Here is a 27477-nt window from a genome sequence, read left to right as displayed (position 1 = left end):
CATTGGTCTGAGTTGTATTCTGGTCATTTGTGACAAGCCGTGTGACAGTCCATCTGGTACAAGCTTGGTTTTGACACACAAGTTAAAGCAAGCAAAAAGGTGGGGTGGTTCTATTAACAGGCTGTTTTTGTATGATTTATTTACCGACCTCATCTCGAAAGCTCCCCTGCATCAGTAGGAGTTGATGGAGTTTTTCTCTGCAAACGGTACCGTCTAACAGTAACTCAAACAGCAAAAGGTATAGTAGGTTTAGTAATTATAGTGTCGGATTATAATCTGGGAGACTCAGGTTCGAATCCTCACTCTGCCATGGAAGCTTGGTGGGTGCTCTTGGGCAAGTCACACACTCCGCCTATCCTACCTCGCAGGGTTGTTGTGAAGAGAAAACGGGGAAGAGAACAATGTAAGCCCACTTTGGGTCTATATTGGGGAGGAAAACGGGATAGATGAAATAAATAAATGTTCAAATGCCCCCTTCTCCAACCTCGCTAGCCTCCTTAGTTTGTGTGCCTGCATTAATGCATGTGTTACATAAATGCCTTTATACTGTCTTTGTTCGCTTAACTCCCAGTATAGAGCACTACTGAATTACATTATAATACCCATTGAGCTCTGCACTGCACAGTAATCTTACTCAGATTTAGCGTCCCAAGAACCCAGCTCTCTGAATGGTTGCAGAACGTAAATACCAGAGCAATTTCATCACAAAATCCCTCTGATTAGAACCTAATGGGAGGACAGGATTTTAAAGGAGGGCTTTATTCCTTAAGATCTGCAAACTGCAGTTTAGGCGCGTTCCGCAAAGACAAATTGTGCTGAAACGCAAAATCTGTTTAAAAAACATTACATTATGGGAAATTAGGCCAACGGCCCGTGGGCCTGGAGGGCTTCCTCCGTTTTCCCCTCGCAAGTGTTTGCCGAGACGATAACGGGGGCAAACGCAAACCGCCGCCAGTAAATCAATTGCTGATGTCGGCTCCCTATTTAATGTTCTCCAGAATACATAAGATTTATCACAGAGGAATTGTGGAATAATGGTAGAGTATGGAAACAAAGTCCGCCGGGGAGATGTACTACATCATTTGGATTTAACGCTGCCATCTGCTTAATAGCACCAAGATGACTACAGAGGTACTTATGATCAACCATTCATAGCAGTGACAGATGCTGCGGAGAGTTAACATGGCAGAGAATGAGGTTTGTTACTAAAATTCAGATTATGTGACAAGGTTGCCAGAATTGGGGGGTGGGGGGTCGTGTTGCTACCTGCCCAGCGACGCTCCGTTTCTGCTTTTCACTGGACTGCAGCCTGCTCCGACTTTCGATCTAATTGGTTCTGAGAAGAGGCAAATGAATTTTACAGGAATGTTTGACTTCATTGTGGGTTAGTTCTTGTAAGCTGCGTGAAGGATGGTGGCATGGGCAGGGTGACTGAGACAATCGTTGCCAGCATGGTGTAGTTGTTAAGAGCGGTGGTTTGGAGCAGTGGACTCTGATCTGGAGAACCGGGTTGATTCCCCACTTCGCATGAGCGGTGGAGGCTAATCTGGAGAACCGGGTTGGTTTCCCCACTCCTACACACGAAGCCAGCTGGGTGACCTTGGGCTAATCACAGCTCCTAGAGCTCTCTCAGCCCCACCTACCTTACAGGGTGTCTGTTGTGGGGAGAGGAAGGGAAGGTGATTGTTAGCCGGCTTGATTCTTCCTTAAGCGGTAGAGAAAGTTGGCATATAAAAACCAACTCTCCTTCTTCTTCCTTCGTCCTGCTTCTTATTCTTCTTCCTGCTTCTGTGAAGCTTAGCGCAGTAGGGTTTCCTTGACTTGATAAACTTAGAGATCAATTGGAGTGGTTTACTGTTGTGTCCAGGGATGCCTGCAACCACGGGTGTCATGGTCCAGCCTGTGATCCATGATAGTGAGGACTCCTCAGAGGAGGAGTGACCCTGGGTGTCAGCAGAGGGCCAGCAGGAACACCAGACCCAGACATCCTTTGAGGTGCAGCCACTAGGCAGCCCAGAGGTCCCTCCCCCACCAGGGGCAGTAGCCCCAGACCCTGGCCCCAGCTCTCCAGGGTCACCAGTCCCCATGGAAGGCCACCACAGAAGACTGTGCAATGAGATTCAGGGACACCGTCACAGCGTGAGATTGGCCGCCAGATATAATCTACGTGGGGGAAGCTCAGATGAAGAGTGTTGGCAGGGTGGCTCCTAGAGGCAGGCTTCAGCAATAAAGTTCCCGGAAAAGAACTTCAGGATGTGGCTGCAACTTGTTTGCCAAACGCGGAACCTACTGCCACTGGTCTGATTTACTCCTGACCTTGGACTGATAACCGGCTCTTGCAACTCTTCTGGCTCTTGATTGACCTTGGACTCTTTTTACTTTGTTTGTGCTTCTTCCCTGCCCTATGCCTGAGAGATGCTGTAGCCTGACTCCGGCCACAGATAAGCCAGCTAGGACAATGGGAGACTACATTTCCCATGGTTGCCAGCATCCCTGGGTACTGTAACAAGCACACGTCCGGAACCCCAGATCTTTCTGCAGTTATTGTACTTCTGAGCAGGCCAGAGTCCGGAGTGTTAGGGAAATCTAAAATTCTGACTCTCCTGGGGATGGTGGTGTTGAAAAGTGCTGTTAAGTTACACCTGACGTATAGTGACCCCGTAGGGTTTTCCAGGCAAGAGGCTTTTGGAGGCAGTTCGCCATTGCCTGCCTCCGTGGGCTGAGAACTGTGACTGGCCCAAGGTCACCCAGCAGACTTCATATGGAGGAGTGGGGAATCGAGCCCGGTTCTCCAGATTAGAGTCCACCACTGTTAACTAATACACTATTCTGGCTCTCCTGGGGTTAGGAAGCTTAAATCCAACTTCTGTCTCATTCTCACATTTATTTTGGAATTCATTGCGTCACTAGTGTTATCACGGTCTATCACTGCAGTGATAGCTGCTGTTACTTAATGGGTTGTTTTCTGAATTTGTGCTAGCATTATATTTTTTGTCCTCTTTCAACTGTAATTTATTATCGTGATCATTTTTCTCCTAAAGGTAAAGGTAGTCTCCTGTGCAAGCACCAGGTCATTACTGACCCGTGGGGTGACGTCACATCTCAACATTTACTCGGCAGATAATGTTTACGGGTGGTTTGCCATTGCCTTCCTCAGTCATCTACACTTTACTCCCAGCAAGCTGGGTATTCATTTTACCAACCTCAGAAGGATGTAAGGCTTAGTCAGTCTTGAGGTGGCTACCTGAAGCCGACTTCCGTTGGGATCGAATTCAGGTTGCGAGCAGAGCTTTTGACTGCAGTTCTGCAGCTTACCACTCTGCGCCATGGGGCTCTCTATTTTTTTTTCCTACCAGTTTTTTTTTTGTCCTGTTAAGAGCCATGCTCTAGGATATCATGCCCTTCTCTTAACTGCCATACTTGTATTTATTTAGATCATGATACCCTGCTTTTCTCCGCAGTAACCACCCAAAGTAGCTTACGCTGTTCTCCCATCTGTTTTATCTCCACAACAGACAGGCAAGACTGAGCGTGAGACTGTCCCAAGGCCACTGAGTAAGCTTGGCAGAATGGGGATTCAAACCTGCTTCTCCCAGGTCCTCGGCTGGCATTCTGCCGCAGTAAAGTTGTGGCTGTTAGTCTGCTTTTGATCATAGAGTCCGCTCGAGAAATACACATTTGGCATTCGGGTAAAAATGCCACATGTAAGCAAATGCTGTGCTTGAAGCTACTGCGGTGGTTGCAGCAGAGGACTAAATTAAACGCACAAGACAAAAAGAGAGTCGCTCTAGTTTAAAGCAAAACAAGAGCATTGTAGGGAAGAATGATTTCACACATCAAAGCCGCAGTGCCTGTTAGCAAGAGGCCGAGATCACCGAAGCTGTGGTGTATGTCACCCTGCGGTTATCAGTCGCAGGCTTAATGTTTATATGCTGCCGGAGGGGCGAGCCAGTAAAATTCTTCAGAATTTCTTTAGCTTGTCTTTGCTTTGTTTTTAAAGCATGCGCTTCAATTAGAATATTTGAGTTTGGAGACGCTCGTTGGAGGCAGATGTTCAAAAGTGGTGGCGTTGAGATTTAGAAGTTGCACTAAAATTTAATGGCAAACAGTTGTGTTTCCAGTGCACTGAATTTTATCTAAGCCAACTGAGCTCCTTCAAGTCATACCCACATGTGTATTCTAAGCCTGCAACCTTTCGCTGAGGCGCTAGTCCTGTCGAGTTTCATCCAGGGCTTGGTATCTAACATAGAGTCAGCATGGTGTAGTGGTTAAGAGCAGTGGTTTGGAGCGGTGGACTCTGATCTGAAGAACCGGGTTGGATTCCCCACTCCTCCACATGAGTGTCGGATGCTAATCTGGTGAACTGGATTTGTTTCCCCACTCCTACACATGAAGCCAGCTGGGTGACCTTGGGCTAGTCACAGTTCTATTAAGAGCTGTCTCAGTCCCACCTTCCTCACAGGGTGTCTGTTGTGGGGAGGGGAAGGGAAAGGTGATTGTAAGTCGGTTTGATTCTTAAGTGGTAGAGAAAGTCGACATATGAAAACCAACTCTTCTTCATAGAAGTGCTGCTGTTCAAGTCAGTCTAGAAAAGCGATGGTTTTGGTCCTGAAAGGCCTGATCCCAGTCCCAGATCGTGTGGAGTGGCTGTGGATTTCAGCAATAGAAGGGCCTTTCTCTTAGGCTTACAAGAAGTCTTTAATTGAGGCTGAGGACAGGTTCAAATTAGGCAGTCATCAGTAGGGCACGTGTCTGCTTCAGTCTTGTGTGACCCGATAAGGTTGCTTAGCTATCATGTATTTACAGTGGGGTCCCAACAGCCCATAACTTAAGATTTTGGACAAGACAGTGAACAACAAGGGACAGGAAGCACTTCCTCTGTTCCTTTAAAGGTAAAGGTAGTCCTCTGTGCAAGCACCGGATCATTCCTGACCCATGGGGTGATGTCACATCCTGATGTTTACTAGGCAGACTTTGTTTACGGGGAGGTTTGTCATTGCCTTCACCAGTCATCTACACTTTACCCCCAGCAAGCTGGGTTCTCATTTTACCGACCTCGGAAGGATGGAAGGCTGAGTCAACCTTGAGCTGGCTTCCTGAAACCGACTTCCGTTGGGATCGAACTCAGGTCGTGAGCAGAGCTTGGACCGCAGTACTGCAGCTTACAACTCTGCGCCACAGGGCTCTTTTCTGTTTCCTTCCTTCCTTCCTTCCTTCCTTCCTTCCTTCCTTCCTTCCTTCCTTCCTTCCTTCCTTCCTTCCTTCCTTCCTTCCTTCCTTCCTTCCTTCCTTCCTTCCTTCCTTCCTTCCTTCCTTCCTTCCTTCCTTCCTTCCTTCCTTCCTTCCTTCCTTCCTTCCTTCCTTCCTTCCTTCCTTCCTTCCTTCCTTTTTGCATTTTGGAGAACCAGGGTGATACCAAGCTTTCCCCTGAGAGAATTGATTGAAGAGTAGGTAGTGATGTCAGTGAAATATGTTCTAGGCCAGTGATGGTGAACCTTTTAGAGACCGAGTGCCCAAACTGCAACCCAAAACCCACTTATTTATCACAAAGTGCCAACCCGGCAATTTAACCTGAATACTGAGGTTTTCGTTTAGAAAAAAAAACTGGCGCTCACTGCAGCACCAGGCACTGAACACCGGGGGCGATAGAGAACCTGGCTCAGCTGGAAAGCAGCGGGAAGTTTGCCAGTTTTCATCCCTCGCCCCCCCCCAAGTCTCCTCGGAAGAGACTGGAACGAAATCGGGAGGGGGGAAGGAGGATAGGGAAGCCAGGGGGTTTTCAGCCCCCCCCCCCCCAATTAACAAGGGTCTTTCCCGAGCCCTCGGCTGGAAATCGCAAAGTTTCCCCGGCTCTCGGCGGCTGCATCGGGAGTGAGCAGCACACGCGGTGAGCAGAAAAGGAGGCGAACTTACCGCGCCGGCTTGGCCCGCTCCTGGAGAAGGAACCAGACAGGGGGATCGCCCCCCTACTCTGCTCATGACAGGAGCCGCAACAACAGGTCCCGCTGGATGTGCCCGGATCGGCCTCCCCCCCAAAATGCCCCAAACCCCGCAGTCGGTGCCGGGAGGAACAATAGGTGCGCCGTCCTCCTCTGCTCACAGTCCCGGCTTCATCGGCCCCCAGGAGCCGCTGATCGGGAGAACGAGAAGCCGCTCTTCCAACTCTGGGCCGGGAAGGAGAAGGCGCCACGTCCAGCCCAGAGATGGCTGCGCTACGCTCCTGTGCTGGCTTCTCCGCGTCGCGCCTTCGGAGTGCAGTAGCAGCAGCAGCGCCCTTCCTTCCCTCGCTCCAACAGCCGGTGCCCGAGGCGAGCCGTCCCCTCCGCGCAGCGCCGAACTCAGGCAAACTCTGTGTTGGGGTGACGGCGCACGTGCCCACAGAGAGGGCTCTGAGTGCCCCCTCTGGCACGTGTGCCATAGGTTCACCACCACTGTTCTAGGCATTCCAGTCACCAGAGAGCCAGGCACATCAGAACTTTGGGTGGGAGCTTGGCTCAGCGGCAGAGCATCCGCTTTGCATGTTGAAGGTCCCAGGTTTAGTCTCCAGTTAAATCTGGTAGCAGGTGATCTGGGAGACCCTTGTCGGAGACCCTAGAGGGTCACCGCCGGTCAGAGCAGACAATGCTGCCCTTGATTGATGAATGGTCTGACTCGTTCCAAGACAACTTCATATGTTTGCGTTCAACCATATGTGCCTAATGTGGAAATAACCTTTTCAGGTGGGATTGAAACTGACAGGAGGCATAGAAGAAGGGAGCACTGGTCAGGCATCAGGTGTGCTGCATACCCGTGTGGTTGAAATCTGGGTGTCGTTAACCATCAGTCACATTGAATCACATCTGATTGAGGCATTTTAGCCATCCACGATTGCAGCTGGAAAGCCCTGAACATAAGAACATAAGAAAGGCCATGCTGGATCAGACCAAGGTCCATCAAGTCCAGCAGTCTGTTCACACAGCGGCCAAACAGGTGCCTCTATGAAGCCCACAAACAAGACAACCACAGCAGTATTATCCTGCCTGTGTTCCACAGCACCTAATATAATAGACATGCTGCTCTGGTCCTGGAGAGAACAGGTATGCATCATCGCTAGTATCCCTTTTTACTGGTTCTTCTGTGGCCTGTCCACAAAGTGAGGTGTTATAAGAAAAAGAACAGTTGGTTTTTATATACCGACTTTCTCTACCTTTTAAGGAGAATCAAAGCGGCTTGCAATCACATTCCTTTCCTCTCCCCACAACTGACACCTTGTGAGGTAGGTGAGGCTGAGAGAGTTCGGAGAGAACAGTGACTAGCCCAAGGTCACCCAGCAGGCTTCATGTGTAGGAGTGGGAAAACCAACCCGGTTCTCCAGATTAGAGTCCGCTGCTCATGTGTAGGAGTGGGGAATCAAACCCAGTTGTCTGGATTAGAGTCCGCCTGCCATGTGCACCATTCCAAACACATAGTGCAGATGCATGTTCTCCTTTCTGCCAGCATCAACACAGAATTCCAGAGGTCTCAGTGAAGGGGTTTCTCTCTTCAGGCTGGGCCGGTGGGGCGGAGTTTAGTCAACGATGAACGCATTTGTGAGCCACTGACCTATTGGCTACTCACATTATGTTAATGAGTTGAACTAAACATGTATTTTAATAGTGACCCTCCCGACTCAAGAAGCATTTCTAACAGGCTTTTCAGGACTCTTTCCGGGCACGAGGGGTTTCAATTGATGGTTGATTCTCACCTAGAAACATTCAAATTGTAAGAAGACAAAATATGCAGGGCAGAATTCTGAATATACCATACTCAGACAGGATCTGCCCTTGCTCTTCTGGCTCTATTGACTCATTAACTCATGCCCTTTTGGAATGCCGCTTTTACGAGGAACTTCGATTGCACTATATTTCCCCCCTTTTAACATACAAATCCACTGCCTCTGTGACTGACATGATGACTTTTTTTACTAAGCGATAGGGTCCCCAAGGCTACATTGTCAGTGGCAAGATTTGTTTCAGTCCTTATATCCCTCCAACACTAGATATATGCTGTTCAAGATCAATTGATCAAGGATCTTCTAAGGGATGAAAGGAAAGAAGACAAAACAGAAGCTAACTGTGGCTCAGTGGTAGAGCATCTGCTTGACGTGCAGAAGGACCCAGATTCAATCCCCGGCATTTCCAGTTAAAGGGACTAGGCAAGTAGGTGATGTGAAAGGCCTCCAGCTGAGACCTTGGAGAGCTGCTGCCAGTCTGAGTAGACAAGACTGACTTGGATGGACCAAGGGTCTGATTCACTGTAAGGCAGCTTAATGTGTTCATGTGTTCTTGCTGTTTGGGGAGGGGCCGTGGCTCAGTGGTAGAGCATTTGCTTCACATGCAGAAGGTCCCAGGTTGAATCCCCGGCATCTCCCGTTAAAGGGAGCAGGCATGTAGGTGATGTGAAAGACCCCTGCCTGAGACCCTGGAGAGCCGCTGCCGGTCTGAGTAGACAATACTGACTTTGATGGACCGAGGGTCTGATTCACTATAAGGCAGCTTCTTGTGCTCATGTGTTCATGACCTGTGTGAAAGGGCTAAATGCTACAGCAGCGGCTTGATGCTGGTCTTTAAATGTTGGCAATTGAAAACAGCCTCTGTCGCACTGCTCAAACTACTTAAGCCTATCTTGAGCCCCAATTTGACAGTGGTGAAAGCCGATTGCGATGAATGGCTCTGCATCAGCCTGTGTTGGTGTCTGTCAGGGATGGAGTTGAAGGAATTTATTCAGAGCATGTTTTGTGAGGGGAGACATGGACATAGCTTCGGAATATGCTGCTCGACTAAATTATCCGTTGTCTTTTACCAGGGAAGTAAGTAATGGCGGTAAGAGCAGGCCTTAATGAACCATCTGCCTTCTCTGTCCTTTTGAAAACATGCCTGTTTCCCGATAAAAGCAGCGCTACATTAAAAGTAAAATATGCATTTCGACTTTAAAATGAGCTGAAGAGCTGGAAGGCTTATTCAGCGTTAGTCACAAGAAGTGTGCTAGAGGGGTTTTTTTGCCGAGCATTTTGCTTTTGCAATTGCAGAAGGACCCAGGAAACATTGCCAGTTTCTCAGGTCCTCTCTAGGTATGCAAAGAAGAAATGCTTCAGAGCTCATCCCCGCCTGCTGCAGGCACAAAGATTGCTGCTTGCTCGCTTGCAGGGCAGATGGGGCATGGTAGCTTCCAAAGCAAGAAGAAGAAGAGGTGGTTTCTATGCCCCACTTTTCTCTACCTTTAAGGAGTCTTAAATCGGCTTACAATTGCCTTTCCCACCCCACAACAGACACTTTGCGAGGTAGGTGAGCCTGAGAGAGAACTGTGACTGGCCCAAGGTCACCCAGCTGGCTTCATGTGAAAGGCAGCCATGAAGGAGCTAGAAAAGGTTCTTAAGGGTAAGGATGTGTCACTGGCAACCAAGATCAAGTTAATTCATGCCATCGTGTACCCTATTACTATGTATGGGTGTGAAAGCTGGAAATTGAAAAAAGCTGATAGGAAGAAAGTAGATTCCTTTGAAAGGTGGTGTTGGAGGAGAGTGTTACAGATACCGTGGACTGCCAAAAAAACAAATCAGAGGGTTATAGATCTAATCAAGCCTGAACTGACTCTAGAAGCTAAAATGGCTAAACTGAGGCTGTCGTACTTTGGTCACATTATCAGAAGATAAAAGTCACTGGAAAAACAATCATGCTAGGAAAAGTTGAAGGCAATAGAAAAAGAGGAAGACCCAACAAGAGATGGATTGACTCTATCAAGGAAGCCATGGCCCTCAATTTGCAAGACCTGAGCAAGGCTGTTCAAGATAGGATGTTTTGAAGCATCTTGACGGCACTTAACGCACACACATCCCAGTTCCTAATCTGACACTCTAAATCAGGGGTCCCCAATGTGGTGCCCATGGGTGCCATGGCGCCCACTGACATCTTTTACTGGTTCCCGTCACATGTTTTTAGGAAGTGGATGGGGCCAGATAGGGCTTTTGCCCAGCAAGGCTTCTGATTGGCTATTGGAGATTTGATCGGCTGTGCAGTTTTTGGAAAATCTTGCTTTGGTGGCAGCTGCCACCACAGCGCAAGGATCTTCTCTGCATGACTGAAATTAAGCTGCAGCAATCATTTTGTGGCTGGCTTTGCCTCCTGTAGCAACGAATTTTTGGCAGCCATTTTATTGCTGCACCCACCAAATTGTGTCATAATTCCAGAGGTGTCCACAGGCTCAAAAGGGGACCTCCACTCTGAATCATTCATGAAATCATGCCAATGATCCCAGTTTGCATACATACCGTTCAGTTCATCATTCATCTTGTCTCATTCTGCTGTCAGACCTACAAGGCATTTTGGACTTTGTGTTCAAGTCTGCTTGCTCAAACTTCAGCGATTTCCTAAGTCTATCCGGTGTTGTGCTAAAATAAGCAGGTTTAGAATGGATAATCCGCAGGATTATCCCGTGTGGATCTAATGGCGTTTTATAACAGAACTGCCGAGGAGGAAATGGTGAGCTGTTCTCTAAGTGGGAGGTCACAAAGCCAAAAATGAACACACAGAAGGCGGTTCCCCTAATTGCTCTGCCTCTCGCTCATGGAGCAACCAATATCGATAGGGATCAGAGCTGGGTCTGAACCGGCAATGTGGGAAATGGACTACTAGAGTTCAGAGTGGTCTTAAGAACATCACAAACACTCCATTAGCTATCATAACATCAAGTACTGGGTTGGATTTGCAGGAGAATTGTTGTGGTTGTTCATCAGATGGTGGCTACTGTATTAATTCCAAAGAATAATTCATGCACATTGTTCATGTACTATCTGCAAGGGCCTGGGAACCCTGGCTAAACCTTGATTCCCAGACATAGGTATCCATGCATTTAAAGATGACTTAGACCTACATGTACAGTTGGACGAGGGACACGGAGTGGTAGTAGAAAGTGCTGTCAATCCACAGCTGATTTATAGTGACCCTGTGGGGTTTTCAAGGCAAGAGAGGTTTAGGATGCAAAATTATGGAGGGCATATACGCATGAATCAGTGGGAAAGTCTTTGGACTAAAGAAGTAAAGAAAGGAGATGGAAACAAATGACTTTACCAGAAGTAGGCAAATGGAAAGAAAAGATGTTGGAATATTCAAATATGGCTAAAATGACTTACTTGATGAATTGGGGGCGGTGCTTTTCAACCTGTTCATCAATGACCTGGAGTTGGGGTTAAACAGTGAAGTAGCCAAGTTTGCAGATGACACCAAATTATTGAGGGTAGTTAAAACAAAATTGGACTGTGAAGAGCTCCAGAAGGATCTCTGCATACTGGAAGAATGGGCATTAAAATGGCAAATGAGAATCAATGTGAGCAAGTGTAAAGTGATGCATATTGGGGCAAAAAATCCCAACTTCACATATACACTGATGGGATCTGTGCTGGCAGCGACAGACCAAGAAAGGGATCTTGGGGTGGTAGTGGATAGCTCATTGAAGATGTCAACCCAGTGTGCAGCTGCTGTAAAAAAGGCAAATTCCATGCTGGCCATAATTAGACGAGGAATAGAGAATAAAACTGCTAATATCATACTGCCCTTGTACAAATCTATGGTGAGACCACACTTGGAATACTGTGTACAGTTCTGGTCACCACACCTAAAAAAGAATATTACAGAGCTTGAGAAGGTGCAGAAAAGAGCAACCAAAATTATTAAGGGACTAGAGCAACTGTCCTATGGGGAGCGGTTAGGATGCTTAAGGCTGTTAAGCTTAGAAAGAGGGCGGCTAAGGGGAGACATGATAGAGGTCTATAAAATTATGCATGGTTTGGAGAGAGTGGACAGGGAGACGTTTTTCTCCCTCTCCCATAATACTAGAACACGGGGTCATCTGCTAAAGCTGGAGAGCGAGAGTTTCAAAACAGATAAAAGGAAATATTTTTTCACACAACGCATAGTTAAATTACGGAACTCCCTGCCCCAGGATGTGGTGATGGGTGCCAGCTTGGAGGGCTTTAAGAGGGGAGTGGACATATTCATGGAGGAGAGGGGTATTCATGGCTATTAGTTAGAATGGATACTGGTCATACTGCATACCTATTCTCTCTAGTATCAGAGGAGCATGCCTATTATTTTGGGTGCGGTGGAACACAGGCAGGATGGTGCTGCTACACTCGTCTTGTTTGTGGCTTCCTAAAGGCACCTGGTTGGCCACTGTGTGAACAGACTGCTGGACTTGATGGGCCTTGGTCTGATCCAGCAGGGCCTTTCTTATGTTCTTAATTTAGACGATACGCAACATGTCGAGCAATTTAATGAGAAATGGTTATCATGGTATATGTATATGTCCTCAAATATTTAATTCTAGCTCAGTCTCCCTCTTTTTTATGTGAGTAGATGTTCATGTATAAATATACTTGGTTTATCTTAACGATGATTACCTTTAGAGAAATTGACCATGGTTTATCTTTAATGCTATTTTATTTCCAACTCTCTTTTTCTCTCATGTTAGTGGCTGTCAAGAATATATCTGACTACTTTTTTATCGAGTAAAAATAGAATAGAAACCAATATTTTGAAACATTGGTAACAAGCATAATCTCTATATTACCTGTGTATATTATTGATTGAGATATAATATTGTCTATTGCAAACGGATGCAAAACTTTCCCCCTTCCCCCTTTTTCCCTTCTGTATTCCTTAAAACACAATAAAAACTTAAGAAAGAACGAACGAACGAACGAAAGAAAGAGTCAGATATTAAGAGAGAACTGGCATAAAATGTTTTTAGATGGTATATTACACTTATAGACATAGCAAGAGCCAGTTCTATAATGGGAAGTGTTGAAATGTCAGAATACCACACGTGAACACACACACACGAAGCTGCCTTATACTTAATCAGACCCTTGGTCCATCAAGGTCAGTCTTGTCTACTGAGACCGGCAGCTGCTCCAGGGTCTCAGGCAGAGGTCTTTCCCATCACCTACTTGCCTAGTCTTTTTAACTGGAGATGCTGAGGATTGAACTTGGGACCTTCTGCATGCCAAGCAGATGCTCTACCACTGAGCCACAGCCCCCTCCCAGGTGGTTGACATGCAAAAAAGCAAGTCTATTTTGGATAACGATACACAATGAAATGCAAAATATATTAAATTTAGGTTTGCTTTAGACCTGGAAAGTATGCAATTGAATATTCTGCCAAGCAATATTCCAAAAATATGTAGTGAATTATTTAAGAATATGGTGACGGCGGCAAGAGCAAGATATGCGGCAAAATGGAAGGCAGAGAACTGCCCAGATTTAATTGTATGGAATAATAAGTTAGCAGAGTATGCAACCATGGCCAAACTAACGTCTTTGATACATGATTGATCAATATCAGAATTTCAAGAAAAATGGAATATATATTTTAATTATATAGCTAACAAGAATAGAATTAAACTTTAAAAATGACAAAGGATGTAGGGATTTACAATAAAAATATACTAGATATGAACACCTATGATGATATAGAGTGTTGCAATTTAAAGAGGCTTATTATTAAGATGTAATGTTTTTAAAAATAAGTAAGCTCCATGTAAACTATGATGTGATAATTGTGTGTGTTTATATGTTGTTATGTGATGTTATATTTGTCAGTTTATAAAAAAAATAAAACTATTTTTAAAAAGAGAGATGTTTAGAGGAGGTTTGCCATCACCTGCCCCTGCATAGCGACCTTGGACTTCCTTGGTGGTCTCCCATCTAAGTATTGACCAGTGCTGGCCCTGCTTAGCTTTCAAGATCTGATGAGATTGGGCTAGCCTGGGCCCTATAGGTCAGGGCAGAGATTTCTAGGGGTCACAGATTACTCACTCTTCCTCGCTATAGGATGTATTTGTGTTTCGATAAACAAATAAGGGATGTTAAAATCGTACCTGGAGATGCAGAGTGTTAATAATTGAGAAGAGACTTGTCTTGTTTGCAAATGTATGGGTGCATGCCTACTTATTGAGTGCAGGTTGTGGCTCTAAATGTACTTCCCTGCCAAGACCTGAGGTTTCCACTCTAGTATATGAAGCAGCCCTCGGGTTGTACGGGAGAATTTAAATTCTCCTGTTACTCAGGACTCACATCAGGCAGCCAAGCTTGTCAAATATTTTTACTTAGTTTGTTTCTCAATGGCCATTGGCTTAACTTCATTAGGCAGTTCTCTTTCTATTTGACTGGACACTAGGAACTTGAGGGTGTGTTCAGCCAGAGTGCCGAGGATCTTCCCTCAAACGTCCCAGTTGTTCCACACAAGTGATCTTGTTAAGCGCTCCACAGGGGCCTTCGGAAAGGTCAAGCCGCTGGCAGATCCTCAACAGCTAAACCACTAGAACGTTTGACCCCCAGAAGCTTTTCCTTCGGTATAATAGCCTGGCATCGCCTTTGCTTCCTTAAAGCTGGTAGATTAGCAGTTGCTTCTCAGAAGAATCCGGCCACTCTCCTTTGGTAATCTTGTTGTCCTCGCTTTCTCTTTTCTAGCAGTGGGGATGTGTGTTGCGACTCAGGCACCAGAAGTTAAAAGCAGTAACCGGAAAAGTCCTGCTTTTTCTATGCAGTGTGGCTGGTGATGGGCAACCTTGACCAGGCTTGGAGCTATTTGAATGGCATTGGGGGTGGAGGGGGGACTTTATTTTCCCCCTGAATCACTTAGAATTGCCAGAACATGTCCCCTTACCTCTTTGGAAGCAGGGATGTGGAGAGAGGAACATGTAAGTACATTCACCCATGTTTCCAGCTGGCCTTTCAGCTGAAGCCCCAAAAAAGGAAGTGTGGGAAAGGAGTCTCAGTAGAGTACCAGGGAAGGAGTGGGAGGAGGAACAAGAGAGAGAGATCTCCTTGCTTCTACTGCCATGACTGCTACAGCCCTTGTAGAGTGAGGTTCAAGCCAGATCTCTCTCTGTTGAGGTTGTGAGCTGGGAAAAAGAGGACCTCTGAGCCTCAGGTTAATAACCAAAGCAACAGAACAACTCACAGCGGTAACACTTGCGTTTGTATCGAACGTGGTTCAGGTTCTGAGCCTGGGATATCCTCCTGCAGGATCTCTGGCAACAAATCATCTCGGACCAGAACCAACGGGTTGAAATTAAATGAAAAGTGTTTCTGACTAGACATCAGGAATAATTTTCTAACAGTCAGTTAGTCCTCTACTAGAGCGTAGTTCTAGTTTTCCAGTTTCACCTCTTGTAGAGTTCTGTATTTAACGAGTAGTTAATTCAATATCACTTCACTTGTCAAGGACTTAGCTCTGTTCAGTTATGGATTGAGATGTGCGCAACATGCGGGCCACGTGCTCACGAGCGCCGCCAATCAGCTCGCATTATAACTTTTTGATGTGATTATTGATGCTGAAGGGACTGACGGTTAATCAAGTTTGAGTTGCTTTCCGCCTCTCTCCCCCCCCCCCCCGCACACACACTATACCTTCAATGTAAATAAGTGATTTCTCCTCCCTACCGGGGATTATTGCTTTTGCTGTTCACACGCCATGAAAGGCAAGTCATTTTTTGTGATTGTTTTTGGTTTAACAGGCGCTTTAGTTTTATAAAATGAGGCCCAGCCAAAGCAATTCTGACAGGATTGACAGGGACGGGAACGGGGGGCTCAGCTGCTGCATGCCTCTCGTCTTGATGAGCCTCACAGTAACAAATCAGACCCTGCGTGGAGTGATGGCAAACGTCAGTCTAAAAGTTCCCTGTCAAAAGATGCATTTTGTGTGTGAGGGGAATTTGTGCTGGTCAAAAACCATTCTCACAGAATCATAGAGTTGGAAGGGACCACCAGGCTCATCTTGTCCAACCCGCAGCACAATGCAGGGAATTCACAACTATCTCCCACACACACACACCCAGTGACCCCTACTTCACGCCCAGAAGATGGCCAAGATGCCCTCCCTCTCATGATCTGCCTAAGGTCACAGAATCAGCATTTCTGACAGATGGCCATCTAGCCTCTTCTTAAAAACCTCCAGGGAAGGAGAGCTCACCACCTCCCGAGGAAGCCTGTTCCACTGAGGAACCGCTCTAACTGTTAGAAAGTTCTTCCTAATGTTTAGATGGAAACTCTTCTGACTTAATTTCAACCCGTTGGTTCTGGTCCGACCTTCTGGGGCAACAGAAAACTTGGCACCATCCTCTCTATGACAACACTTCAAGTACTTGAAGACGGTTATCATATCACCCCTCAGTCTTCTCCAATCCAGGTTAAACATACCCAGTTCCTTCAACCTTTCCTCATAGAACTTGGTCTCCAGACCCCTCACCGTCTTTGTTGCCCTCCTCTGGACACACGTTCCAGCTTGTCTACACCCTTCTTAAATTGTGGCGCCCAAAACTGAACACAACACCCTAGGTGAGGTCTAACCAGAGCATTATCCTCGCTTGTGCTTCCCCACTGAGTCTTGCCTAGTGATGTTGGCAGACAATATTTTCAAGCTGCCTTCTGGGGCACCCCCCCCCCTCATGTTCCGCAAGTAGAGGACAAGTATTTGTCAGCAAAATTTCAGCAAAATTTCTAGCCTGTCCGCCAGGACTGTACCCAGTCTCCCCTTGCAGTGCGTCCTTGGGTATATTCTGAGCCATTCTCACCCTCCATGTAGCAAGAGAGCGCCTTGAAACACACTTCATGCGGCCCAAGGGTACGAGCTGCAAGAGAAACTGGCGGATAGGCTAGCATTTAGGGGAGCCGATCCACCAACGCTGGCTTTCTGGTTGAGGAATCTCCTCAAAGGTTCTTGTGAATGAGAGTTCTCCAGAAGACAGCTGGAAAACACTGTCCTTCGACATGAGATTTATATAGTGTTTTTAGTAGGTTAGGAAGCTTATTTATTTTATTTTATTTATTTATTTTCATATTTGTGGTCTGTCCTCTCCAGCAAGCAGGCTCAGGGTGGATGACATCATTTTAAAACTTCACACCCGTATAATAACAACAGTAAAACTGTCAATAAAATCAAACATTAAAACACTAATCATGGATGGCATATAAATCCCACACTTCTATAAGAGCCCACGCAAGTGGCTGCCCTTCGACCAGAGCATTTCAGATACATGAATGGGAAGGGGTGGGGAGGCCAGTATAGATGGTCTTCGCGGCTGCCTTCAGTTGTAGGCCTGGTGGGAAAGTTCTGTCTTAACAGGGCCTGCGGAACTCCCTTAGGAGTTTCCGCTTATGCACTTTCTACAAAAGCAAGCCCTCTGCTTAAGCACCCAAGCTCTCTGTTTATTTTTAAAAAAAAGTTTTTCGTGATCTGTATTGAGCCACTGAGAAGGTCATTGGCAGGCCCATGTACAATCCTACCCTTGGTTATTGAGCAGGGCTGGTGTGTGGAGAAATGGTTTTGAGGCCTGCTGCTTGGTGGGGCTTATCAGATTAACAGGCCATTGGCCTGAGCCCTTTCCATTTCTTCCTGACATTTGAAACTGCATACCCTTGTAAAAGTTTGTTCTCCAGTACCAAATGTTACACTGTCTTGGTCTCCTTTGTGAAATCCATTTCTGTGATTTTTGAAATCCAAGGCTATTGTATGCACTGCTTTTGCTCCATTGCTGTTTGCTTGTATTACCCAGTTTGCTTGTACTACCCAGTTCAAAACATATAAAAGGAAGTATTTCTTCACACAATGCATAGTTAAATTGTGGAACTCCCTGCCCCAGGATGTGGTGATGGCTGCCAACTTGGAAGGCCTTAAGAGGGGAGTGAACATGTTCATGGGGGAGAGGGCTATTCATGGCTACTAGTCAAAATGGCTACTAGTCATGATGCATGCCTATTCTCTCCAGGATCAGATGAGCATGCCTATTATATTAGGTGCTGTGGAACACAGGCAGGAGAATGCTGCTGCAGTTGTTTGTGGGCTTCCTAGAGTTACGTGAGTTGGCCACTGTGTGAACAGACTGCTGGACTTGATGGACTTTGGTCTGATCCAACATGGCCTTTCTTATGTTCTGTTGCATTGTCCCTTGTATGCATTATTCCAATCTCTTCTCTCTCTTTCCCCCCATTGTTCTTATAACTCTGTAACCCACTTGGAATCTCAATGAGAAAGGCGGATGAGATACTCAGTAAATAAATAAAATTAAGCAGTATGCATAACAGGGAAAAGAACACAGAAAGCTCCCCAATACGGTCCGTTGCTTTTGAATACAAAGTCTCTGGCTCACCTGGGAAACCAGAAACCTGCCTTATACCAGATCAGTCCCTGTGTTGTCTGTACTGACGGCTTGGCATTGTGGAGAGGGCTTGAAAGCCACATAACACCTCTGTGTGTTGACTAAACATGCACACGGGAGAGCGTGTGATCGCCAGCTCATGAGCAAAGCACCTACACATGAAGACAATATCCACGCATGTGCTCCATCTCCGTGATCAGCATCATTCGGAAAGCATCGTTCCCTGATAATCACGGGAAGGGAGCTTACACGGGGGTGTTGCCACCATTCATATGAACCGGTGATCACATGCAGGTGGAGGATTGGGGCCATTGTGCTCATGCCTGCTCTCTCTCTCTCTCTTTCTCTGTGCTCGTTCAGTCAGTGTGTACAGGGCTTTCATGTGTGTGATTCACAGCATAATTCAAAATCGATACCAGAGGGTATTACTTGCTTTTCAGTTCATGCCGTTGTCCTTGAGCATATAAGATTTAAGAAGTAATTCTGTTTTCCCTAAATTACTGTGAACTGTTGTTTGATGCCGGGTCTTAACTCTTGCTTATATCCTGATTCTCTTTCTTTTCCTTTTTTCCCAAACAGTGCCGCCGATTATTATGACTATGCCCACGGCTTGAGTGAGGACACATACGATTCTTACAGTGAGTATACTCTGGTACCCTGATTTATAAATAGGAAAGGAGTCTTTTAATGTAGACTGTGAAAGGGGTGCTCACATCTTTTAAAATTTGGCAGAGTGGTATTTAACCCACTTGAATAAAAACATGGGATGTTCTGAAGATCAAATTATCAGATGGGTGGAAAAAAATGGGCTTGGAGTTTTGTGGTTTTGCCTTGATTTGGGCTCTAAACGCAAATGGGCTTCCTTACTTGGTCAGGTTTATATGTTTTGCCTCTGTTTGCTCACTTGCCCTCCTTCCGTCCCGTCACAGTAATATTTTGTTGTTGGCTATATTTCACTTTTAGAAGCTGATAGCACAGCCAGGATAACCCTGATATGTTGCTTTAACCCTAGACAAGTAGCTTGTGCCTCCTCAAATATATTATGAGCCAAAGATAACACGCTAGGCTTAATCTAGCTGCCTCTCCTGGCACTAAAAAAAAATGTGCAGCCTTTAGGATTCTATGGAAATCTTTGTGGCTAGGTAATAACCATTGTTGCAGAGGTAAATTGGGAGGTACACCCATATACCTTTCCTTTCCTTTCCTTTTATCCCTTAGAAGCTCTTTGATCAATTGATCTTGAGCAGCATAACACCCATATACAGGAAGACCGGTTTTGGGGGGGGGGGGGTTTCAGCTTGGCTGGACAAATAAGCAAGTAGGCAATGGAACATCTGGTCACAGTTTGCTATCTCAGCCATGTAAAAATGTCGAATCCTTCCTTCCTCATTCTTCCTTGAATGTGGAAGAGTCTGGCCTGGAGGTGGGCTGTGCTTTTAACTTTGGCATCCCTCGCCATCCCAAAGGGCTTCATCTTGTGAGCAACACTGAGCTGCAGAAAGGAGTCCCCGCATGCCCCTGGGTGACAGACAGGAGGGTGTCCTGCCCCTGGAGGGAAAATCAGCCACTCAGATGAGCCCATGGGAGTGCTGCTCTTTGAAGCCCAAAGAGTTCTGGCAGTAGGGTTAACTTGGGTTGAAAGGAAAACTTTTTTTCCCCCTAACCCAACAACTCCGTAAGTCCAAAGGGGTCAGACCCCCCCCCCCCAAAAAAAAAGCAACATTCAGGATTGTGGAAATGAGCAGGTATCCTTGGAGTTGGCAAGTGAACGCTGTGGGACACCAGTTCCCAATCCCAGTTGTCCTCCCTACCCACTCCCACATTCTCCTAGAGAAATAAATCACACTTTGAGTTTTCTTTTCTGTGGTTTGTGGTGCTTTTTTTTTTTTAATGAGTTGGGCTTCATTCATGTTAGTGTGGCATGTCTTTTTCCCCAGTTGTGTATAAAGCTGTAAGAAAGCAATCCTCTTGCAGATATTGGAGACAGGCTTCTCATGCCACCATTGATCCCCAAGATTGAACCATGGCGGGGCTGTGGCTCAGTGGTAGAGCATCTGCGTGGCATGCAGAAGGTCCTGGGTTCAATCCCCGGCATCTCCAGTTAAAGGAAGCAGGCAAGTAGGCAATGTGAAAGGCCTCTGCCTGAGACCCTGGAGAGCCGCTGCCGGTCTGAGTAGACAATACTGACTTAGATGGACCAAGGGTCTGATTCAGTATAAGGCAGCTTCATGAGTTCATGTGAAAGGCAGTTTTGGGGAGAGGCCGTGGCTCAGTGGTAGAGCATCTGCCTGTCTCCAGGGATGAGCAGACCTTGTACTATTTAGTGTGACTCTGGGCAGGCTGTTGTGGGAGAAATCCCGACTGCGAGAAAGGATCCAACCTAATGGCTAGTCAATAAAAATCTGTTTGTACCTGAAAGCATTATAGAAAAGTCTCACTACTCTTTGAAGTCATGTCCAGTTTAAATTTTTGTGCCTCGGCTAGGTTTCTACTTTGTCTGCCTGGAGATCTGTGCTACTGGTTTGTTCCTTTAAAACCGACCAATAAAATAAACGAATCCTCTTAGCTGTTTATGTATTAATCTAGCCTCAGTGATCACAACCATCTCCTTGTGCACCACAAAACTGACCTCACAGCAGCAAACCCAAAGCCCTGTGCACTCAGTACCTGTAGAACACCTGGAAATTGAGGGGAAGGTTTATAGTTCAAAGCGCACCTAGATCCCAAAAATCACAGGAGGCTGTGAGCGTGTCCTCAGTAGGAAAACAAAGGCTTGTCACATCCTGCTTTGAGCTTTTAAAACTCATTGGGTTTCCTGCTTTATCAGTGTTCCATTTCTTTTGTTCTCTCTGAGAGTTTGCAGCCCTGTTCTGATAAAAATAGCTCCTTCTATAGACATGGCACGGATAAGTTAATGTCAGAAATAGAATGAGGCCTCAGCTTAACCATCTGAAATGTGATAGGGGGCAATAAGAGTAGGGAACCTGGGGAGCAAAGGAAAAAAGAGGCACAAATGACAAATAATTGTTGGGTTGTATCCCAGCCACTAACGGTGGGGAGGGGCCTTGGCTCAGTGGTAGAGCATCTACTTGACACGCAGAAGGTCCCAGGTTCAATCCCCGGCATCTCCAGCTAAAGGGACTGGGCAAGTAGGTGATGGGAAAGACCTCTACCTGAGACCCTGGAGAGCCGGTGCCGTTCTGAGTAGACAATACTGACTTTGATGGAGCAAGTGTCTGATTCAGTATAAGGCAGTTTCACGTGTGTATGTGTGGTGGAGCGTTCCTCATGTGAACATATTATGCTGCTTTATACAGGATCAGACAGCTTTGCCCACCACAGTCAGTATTGTCTACTCAGACTGGCAGCGGCTTTCCAGGGTCTCGGGGGGGGGGGTCTTTCACATCACCTGATGTTTTTAACTGGATATGCCGGGGATTGGACCTGGGACCTTCTGCTTTCCAAGCAGATGGTCTACCGCTGAGCCATGGCCCCTCCTCCATTGCAAGGAGCCTCTTCTGTCTCCCACCAAGAAGGATGGACTCTCAGCTGGCAAGCTCTCTTGCATCAGGCAAAGGTTCCTTGAGCTGGAGGATTTACCCTTCGTTAACTGATCATAGAAGTCGAAGAAGAAGAACTGGTTTTTATATGCCGACTTTCTCTACCACTGAAGGAAGCATCAAACCGGCTTACAATCACCTTCCCTGCCCTTCCCCACAACAGGCACCTTGTGAGGTAGGTGGAGCTGAGAGAGCTCTAAGAGAGCTGTGACTACCCCAAGGTCACCAGGCTGGCTTCATGTGCAGGAGTGGGGAAACCAACCTGGATACATCCCAGCAGTCACATACTTAGGCTTATAGTTGAGGGATGAGGGGAAAAGTCCAAGGGAGCTCAAGTTTTGACCTAGGGTTTGGAGGGGGAGAGAGGTGCCGCCACACAGGTCTCTAGGGATACCAGTGAGGGCCTGTCCTGCATTCTCCCCACCTGTGCAACAAACTGACCATGTGCTGTATTGAAAATTGGTACCACCACATCTGTCTGTGTGGAGATACGTGGAAACCTACGCTCTAGGTGCCTGGTACCCCTGCCTGCTGCTTGGGTCTCCCTGACTGAAGCTGATGTATCTAAGAGTCCTTCACCTGGTTCTCAACACAAGTACTTTGCTAAATCGGAGGCTCACAAAGTGTATTTCCGATTTGGCCTGTAGGCTTTTTCTCGCCGCTTCAGGTTTGCCTCTTGAACTGATTCAAGCAGGTAGTCATTACACAGATGTTATAAAGGGTGCTTTAGATAGGCAGGAGATGTTAAGAGCAGCCGGGATTTTTGTCCAAGTGTCGTAACTTCCAGAGCAGAACCCACACTCTGTAATGGTGAGAATTAAAAAAAAAAATCAAAGTGCCATGGTGACAGGTTTAATTAACGAAATCTGTTATGGATTAGACACACAAAGCGTGTTAAGAGACACCTCTTGCTTCAGGGATAAAAGTTAAACCTTTGGCTGGAGATCAGAGGGACTCAGACTTCGATCAGTCATGAAGCCGAACTGCTCTCCCTGCCGCACAACTTGCCTGTTTTCACAGCGAGTGACTCACAATTTTCGCACTAATGGATGTTACTGTGCTTTTTGGAAACATGGCTGAAAAACGTTTGCTAGGGACTGATTTTTTTCTTTTTGAAGCGAGATGGCTTATGTCATTTTTTTACAGCGTCTCCCACCAGAAGCAATGGTCCCCTCTGCCCCTGTGCGCTTGTCCTAGTCAATCATTTAGCCATGCCGTCTGTCTGTATGAGGTAGACTTAAATGCCCACCAGTTACCTTGAGGGGGAAGCAGCTAATGACATCATAATATCGAAGGGAGAAGATAGTTGAAAACCCCCTCTTTCCACCACCAGCCCTTCACAGCATGCTAAATTGGTCTTTGTGGACTTGTGTTCCTTTGACTGTTTCATGCTTCGGTATTAAAATGAACTGATTCCAACTTGCCTCATCAGAGAGGCATTTCAGCAAGGAGGCATGTGACCCGCCTGAAGCAGACAGGATGTGTAAGGTGGTGTTGAGACAACGTGATTGGCGATGGTTTATAAAACCATGGTTTAGTCAAACCCCTGTGAGTTGTGACTATCCAAATGCAGATGGTCCAACGAACTGCGGGGTTGTTGGCTGGCTCCAAAACAGGATTTCAAAACACAGTTTGTAGCTGGTTTGTGATAACTGTAGTTTGTTGCATCATGTAAATTCAGGGGCCATGGATTATTGTGTAGCGCTGCCCTTTACACCGGGCACAGAGACACAGTAGTAGGAAGGATGTCCTCAGCGTGTCCTGGCACGTACGTCCTGGCAAGTATGCACAATCTGGATTTTTTTTCCTGGTAGACTAATCAGAGTTTGCTGCACTGGAGCAAACTGTGGTTTATTTATGGTGACATCTGAATGCCTGCAGTCCCCAATTGTAGCTGTCTCCCCCAGAATCGAGGAGACTGTAACCGCATGTTACAAAGCGCACTACCATCCAAAGCCTCAGCCCTGCATTTCCCCCTCCAAGTTTTTTGCTGAACACCGCATTGGTCAGGCCACACCTGAAGTACTGTGTGCCCTTCTGGAGGCCTCACTTCAAAAAGGATGTGGACAGAATAGAGCGGGTGCAGAGGAGAGTGACGAGGATGATTAAGAGACCAAGCCTAACCTACCTCACAGGGCTGTTGTGAGGATAAAACGGGGAAGAGGAGAACGTCCTAAGCTGCTCTGCGTCCCCATTGGGGAGAAAAGGGTTTAAACGAAGTTTAAAAGAAAAAGAATATAAGAAGAGTTGGTTTTTATATGCTGACTTACTCTACCACTTAAGGCAGAATCAAACCGGCTTACAATCACCTTCCCCTCCCCTGTGAGGTATATGGGGCTGAGAGAGCTCTATCAGAGCTGTGACTAGCCCAAGGTCACCCAGCTGGCTTCACGTGGAGGAGTGGGGAAACAAATCCAGTTCAGCAGATTAGCCTCCGCCGCTCATGTGGAGGAGCGCGAAATCAAACCCTGCTCTCTAGATCAGAGTCAGCCGCTCCAAACCACCGCTCTTAACCACTACACCATGCTGGCTCTCTCAAACACAGTTGACCCCAAATTTTTCCATAAAGTTCTTATGTTCTTAATGTCCACACTCCTTAAAGAAGAGAAGCAATTGCTCTTCAAACTTTTGTGTTTATTTTTTTAAAAAAACTGTCATATTAGTTTAAAGCCTATACCATTCCTTTATAGCTGGTCCTTCTGGGCAGTGGTTTGAGCGCTCTCCAAACCAGCTACTTGGACATCCTTTCTTTTGCTGCGAGCCCTTTGCAGATGGCAGCCAACCCAGTTGCACGTCTTCCGTTGCCAGCTCCTCGGGTGACTTCACTTTCCTTCTGGAGCTGGCCTGCGCATCCTTACTTTCTCTCACTCCCAGCCCCCTCTTAATTCCTCCGCCTGAATAAAAAGCGGGGTCCCCCCACCACCACCACGCACGGGATCAGGGTGTGGGAGAAAGTGACACATGAATAAAATGCTTCCCTTTCTTTTTTCAAAGGCACAAAGCGCTGGCGTAGTGGTGGGGAGCCCCAGTGTGGCAAACAAATCATTGATAATTGCATCGTACATTTAAAAAAAAAAACGCACTCTGCCCTGCTTTCCCAAAAGACATTGTTCAAAGGAGTTTACAACTCATTAAATATACACTATACAATAATATCATAAAAATTAAATGAATGTGTAAACCATCTTCCCCTCCCTCCCACCCCATCTTTACATAAAATGATGCTTTGTGTGTGTGTGTGTGTGTGTGTGTATGTGTTTCCACTTTTAAAAAGAGGGGAAGATGAACAGAGGATAGCTGAGGTTTGTCAGCATCTTTTAAACATAATGGGAGTTGAGATTCTTGCCTCGTGCTCTCTTTGGCTTGGCTGTCTGAGAGTCAGCGCAGGGTAGTGGTTAAGAGTGGTGGACTCTACTCTGGAGAACCGGGATCGATTTTCCCTCTCCTCCACACGAAGCCTGCTGGGTGACGGTGGGCCAGTCACAGTTCTCTCAGAACTCTCTCAGCCCCGTACCATTCAAAATGGCTAAGATCGGCCAGTGCCCCTTTCTTGCACTTTCTCTGCTGTGGCTCCCACTTCGTGGAACGTCCTGCCATGGGAAGTGCAAAAAAGGAGAGCTTTTTAAAAAAAATAGGATTAGGGCTGTAGTATAGAGGAATCAGTCAGAAGCGCCCTTCTATAAGGGAATAGGATTGCAGCCTGTTGCAACGTTTTATTGCGTTACGTTGCTTTCATTTTCTTTCTTTCTACCTTTATCATCCACTTTCTGCATTAGGGTATGTCCTGTCTGAGCCAGGTTTTGTTTGTTTGTTTCCGTTGTGTTCTAATTATTTATTCCTAGTCCTATTTAAGTTTATTGGATGTCTGATGCTGGACAGGCTGTAAGTGAAAGAAATAAAGAAACCTGGGTCCGGGCTGTTCCGCATCAGTGTGGTGGAGGCTTGGGATGGAATTTTCCACGCTAAAAAGAGAAAGGAGCATTCGGTTGTTTGTGCTCCACTGGCAACCTGAAGCAGTACACTGCAGACCACCTCCACAAGAACTACTACGGCTTCAGCTTTTTGAGGCTCTGGAAAATGTCACAGACTCTTGACTTTGGGGTGTTGATGTCAGAGAAGAATATATATGTGGTGTGGAGCAAGATCAGTATTCCCAATAGGGTTGCCAGGACCCTCTTCACCACCGACGGGAGGTTTTGGGGGCGGAGTCTGAGGAGGGTCGGGACCTCAATGCCATGGAGTCCCATTGCCAAAGCAGCCATTTTTTCCTGGGGAACTGATCTCTATTGGCTGGAGATCAGTTGTAATAGCAGGAGCTCTCCAGCTTGTACCTGGAGGTTGGCAACCATAATTCCCACCCTTGATGAGCCAGTGGGCACCTGTGATACTGGAGAACAGGTCAGGTGGGGAAGGCCATCATGAAACAGTTGCCGTGGAGGGGGGAGCAGGGAAGCAGAGCACAAAATAGCTGCCCTGGAAGCTGTGTCCAGTCACAAAACGCTGGGAGGTTCCAGGCCAAGCGTCCTTCTATGACGAAGATGGCTATTTCCAAATGGGTGCTCCCCTCAAACTCAAAAGTGATGCCTCCTCAGAGCCAATGTGGTGTAGTGGTTAAGAGCAGTGGACTCTAGTCTGGAGAATCGGGTTTGATTCCCCACTCCTCCACATGAGCAGCAGACACTAATCTGGGGAACCGGGTTTGATTCCCCACTCCTCCACACGAAGACTGCTGGGTTACCGTGGGCAAGTCACAGTTCTCTCCGAACTCTCTCAGCCCAACCTACCTCATAGGGTTCCTGTTGTGTGTGTGGGGGGGGGAGTGAAAGTGATTGTAAGCCAGTTTGAGACTCCTTAAAGGTAGAGAAAATCGGGGTATAAAAACATTTCTTCTTCAGCGCTCCAGTGAGAATGTAAGAAAGCAAAGCTTGGCTTCTTTGCTCTAAAAGAGAGCAAGTGGCGTGCCAGGAAATGTGCCAGCTTGCACCATGTTGGGGATGGCTGGGCTGGGCAAGATGCCTGCCGATGGATCTCTGTTTATCTCTGGGCAGGGAAAAATAAATCACGTGGGCTTTTTGGGGGGGAGAAGCCCTAACAATGTCTGTGCTTCCTTATTTCAGGACAGGAAGACTGGGCCAACTCAAGACACAAGGCGCCTCCATCACGGACAGCGAAAGGAGCCTACAGAGAGCAGCCATATGCCAGATACTGATTATACTGTCTGATGTTGTGAAATACCCAATCTCCACCAGTCCTGTATACTGTTCAAAGTAATTTTTTTCTATGAACAATCTCCCTTTTTATTAAAAATCAAAGTGCTTAATCTGACGGACGGACTGAGCTTAATCTATTTTTTGCTGAGTGAAAAACCCGGAGAGGAAGATGTGTGAAAACCAAGGAGCTTTGTTATTTCCAGATTGTATTTTGGGGGGATGGGGAAAAAAAATAGGTGATCAAAATGGGGGGGGGGATGAAAAAAAATAACCTTTGATTTAACTAGCGTTAAAACCAGTTAGGTTTACTTTAAATATGTTAATCCGTTATTTTAACCTAAGCGTAACCTTTTATTTTAAAGGTTTTCCACAATTTAGTTCTTCTAGTTTTTATCCTTCAACCATTTTGCTAAGTCTTTCTCTTGCAAACATGCGTAAAAAGGGAAGCAGATCACCAACGCAAATAATGTGGTATTTTGTAACTTGAGTCTTGAAATGTTCTGTAGTGTTAAGCAAAGTTTACTCTTGCTTGATA

At 46.4% G+C, this 27477-nt stretch overlaps 1 protein-coding gene across 1 annotated transcript in view; it reads left to right on the top strand.

Annotated features, from left to right (window-relative positions):
• KHDRBS3 (KH RNA binding domain containing, signal transduction associated 3) overlaps positions 1–27155 on the top strand; it is a 157018-nt gene extending 129863 nt beyond the window's left edge. Inside the window, exons 8-9 of the mRNA XM_056854111.1 lie at positions 18752–18810; positions 26850–27155. Coding sequence (XP_056710089.1) covers positions 18752–18810; positions 26850–26941 — 151 coding nt within the window. The 3' untranslated portion in view covers positions 26942–27155. The remainder of the gene's footprint in view (positions 1–18751; positions 18811–26849) is intronic.
• The last annotated feature ends 322 nt before the right edge of the window (positions 27156–27477 follow it).

This window comes from Euleptes europaea, chromosome 8 (assembly GCF_029931775.1).
Source record: "Euleptes europaea isolate rEulEur1 chromosome 8, rEulEur1.hap1, whole genome shotgun sequence".
In the NCBI taxonomy this organism is placed as follows: domain Eukaryota; kingdom Metazoa; phylum Chordata; class Lepidosauria; order Squamata; family Sphaerodactylidae; genus Euleptes; species Euleptes europaea.
Note: the sequence above shows the minus strand (reverse complement) of the source record. Positions and strands in the feature narration are given on the sequence as shown.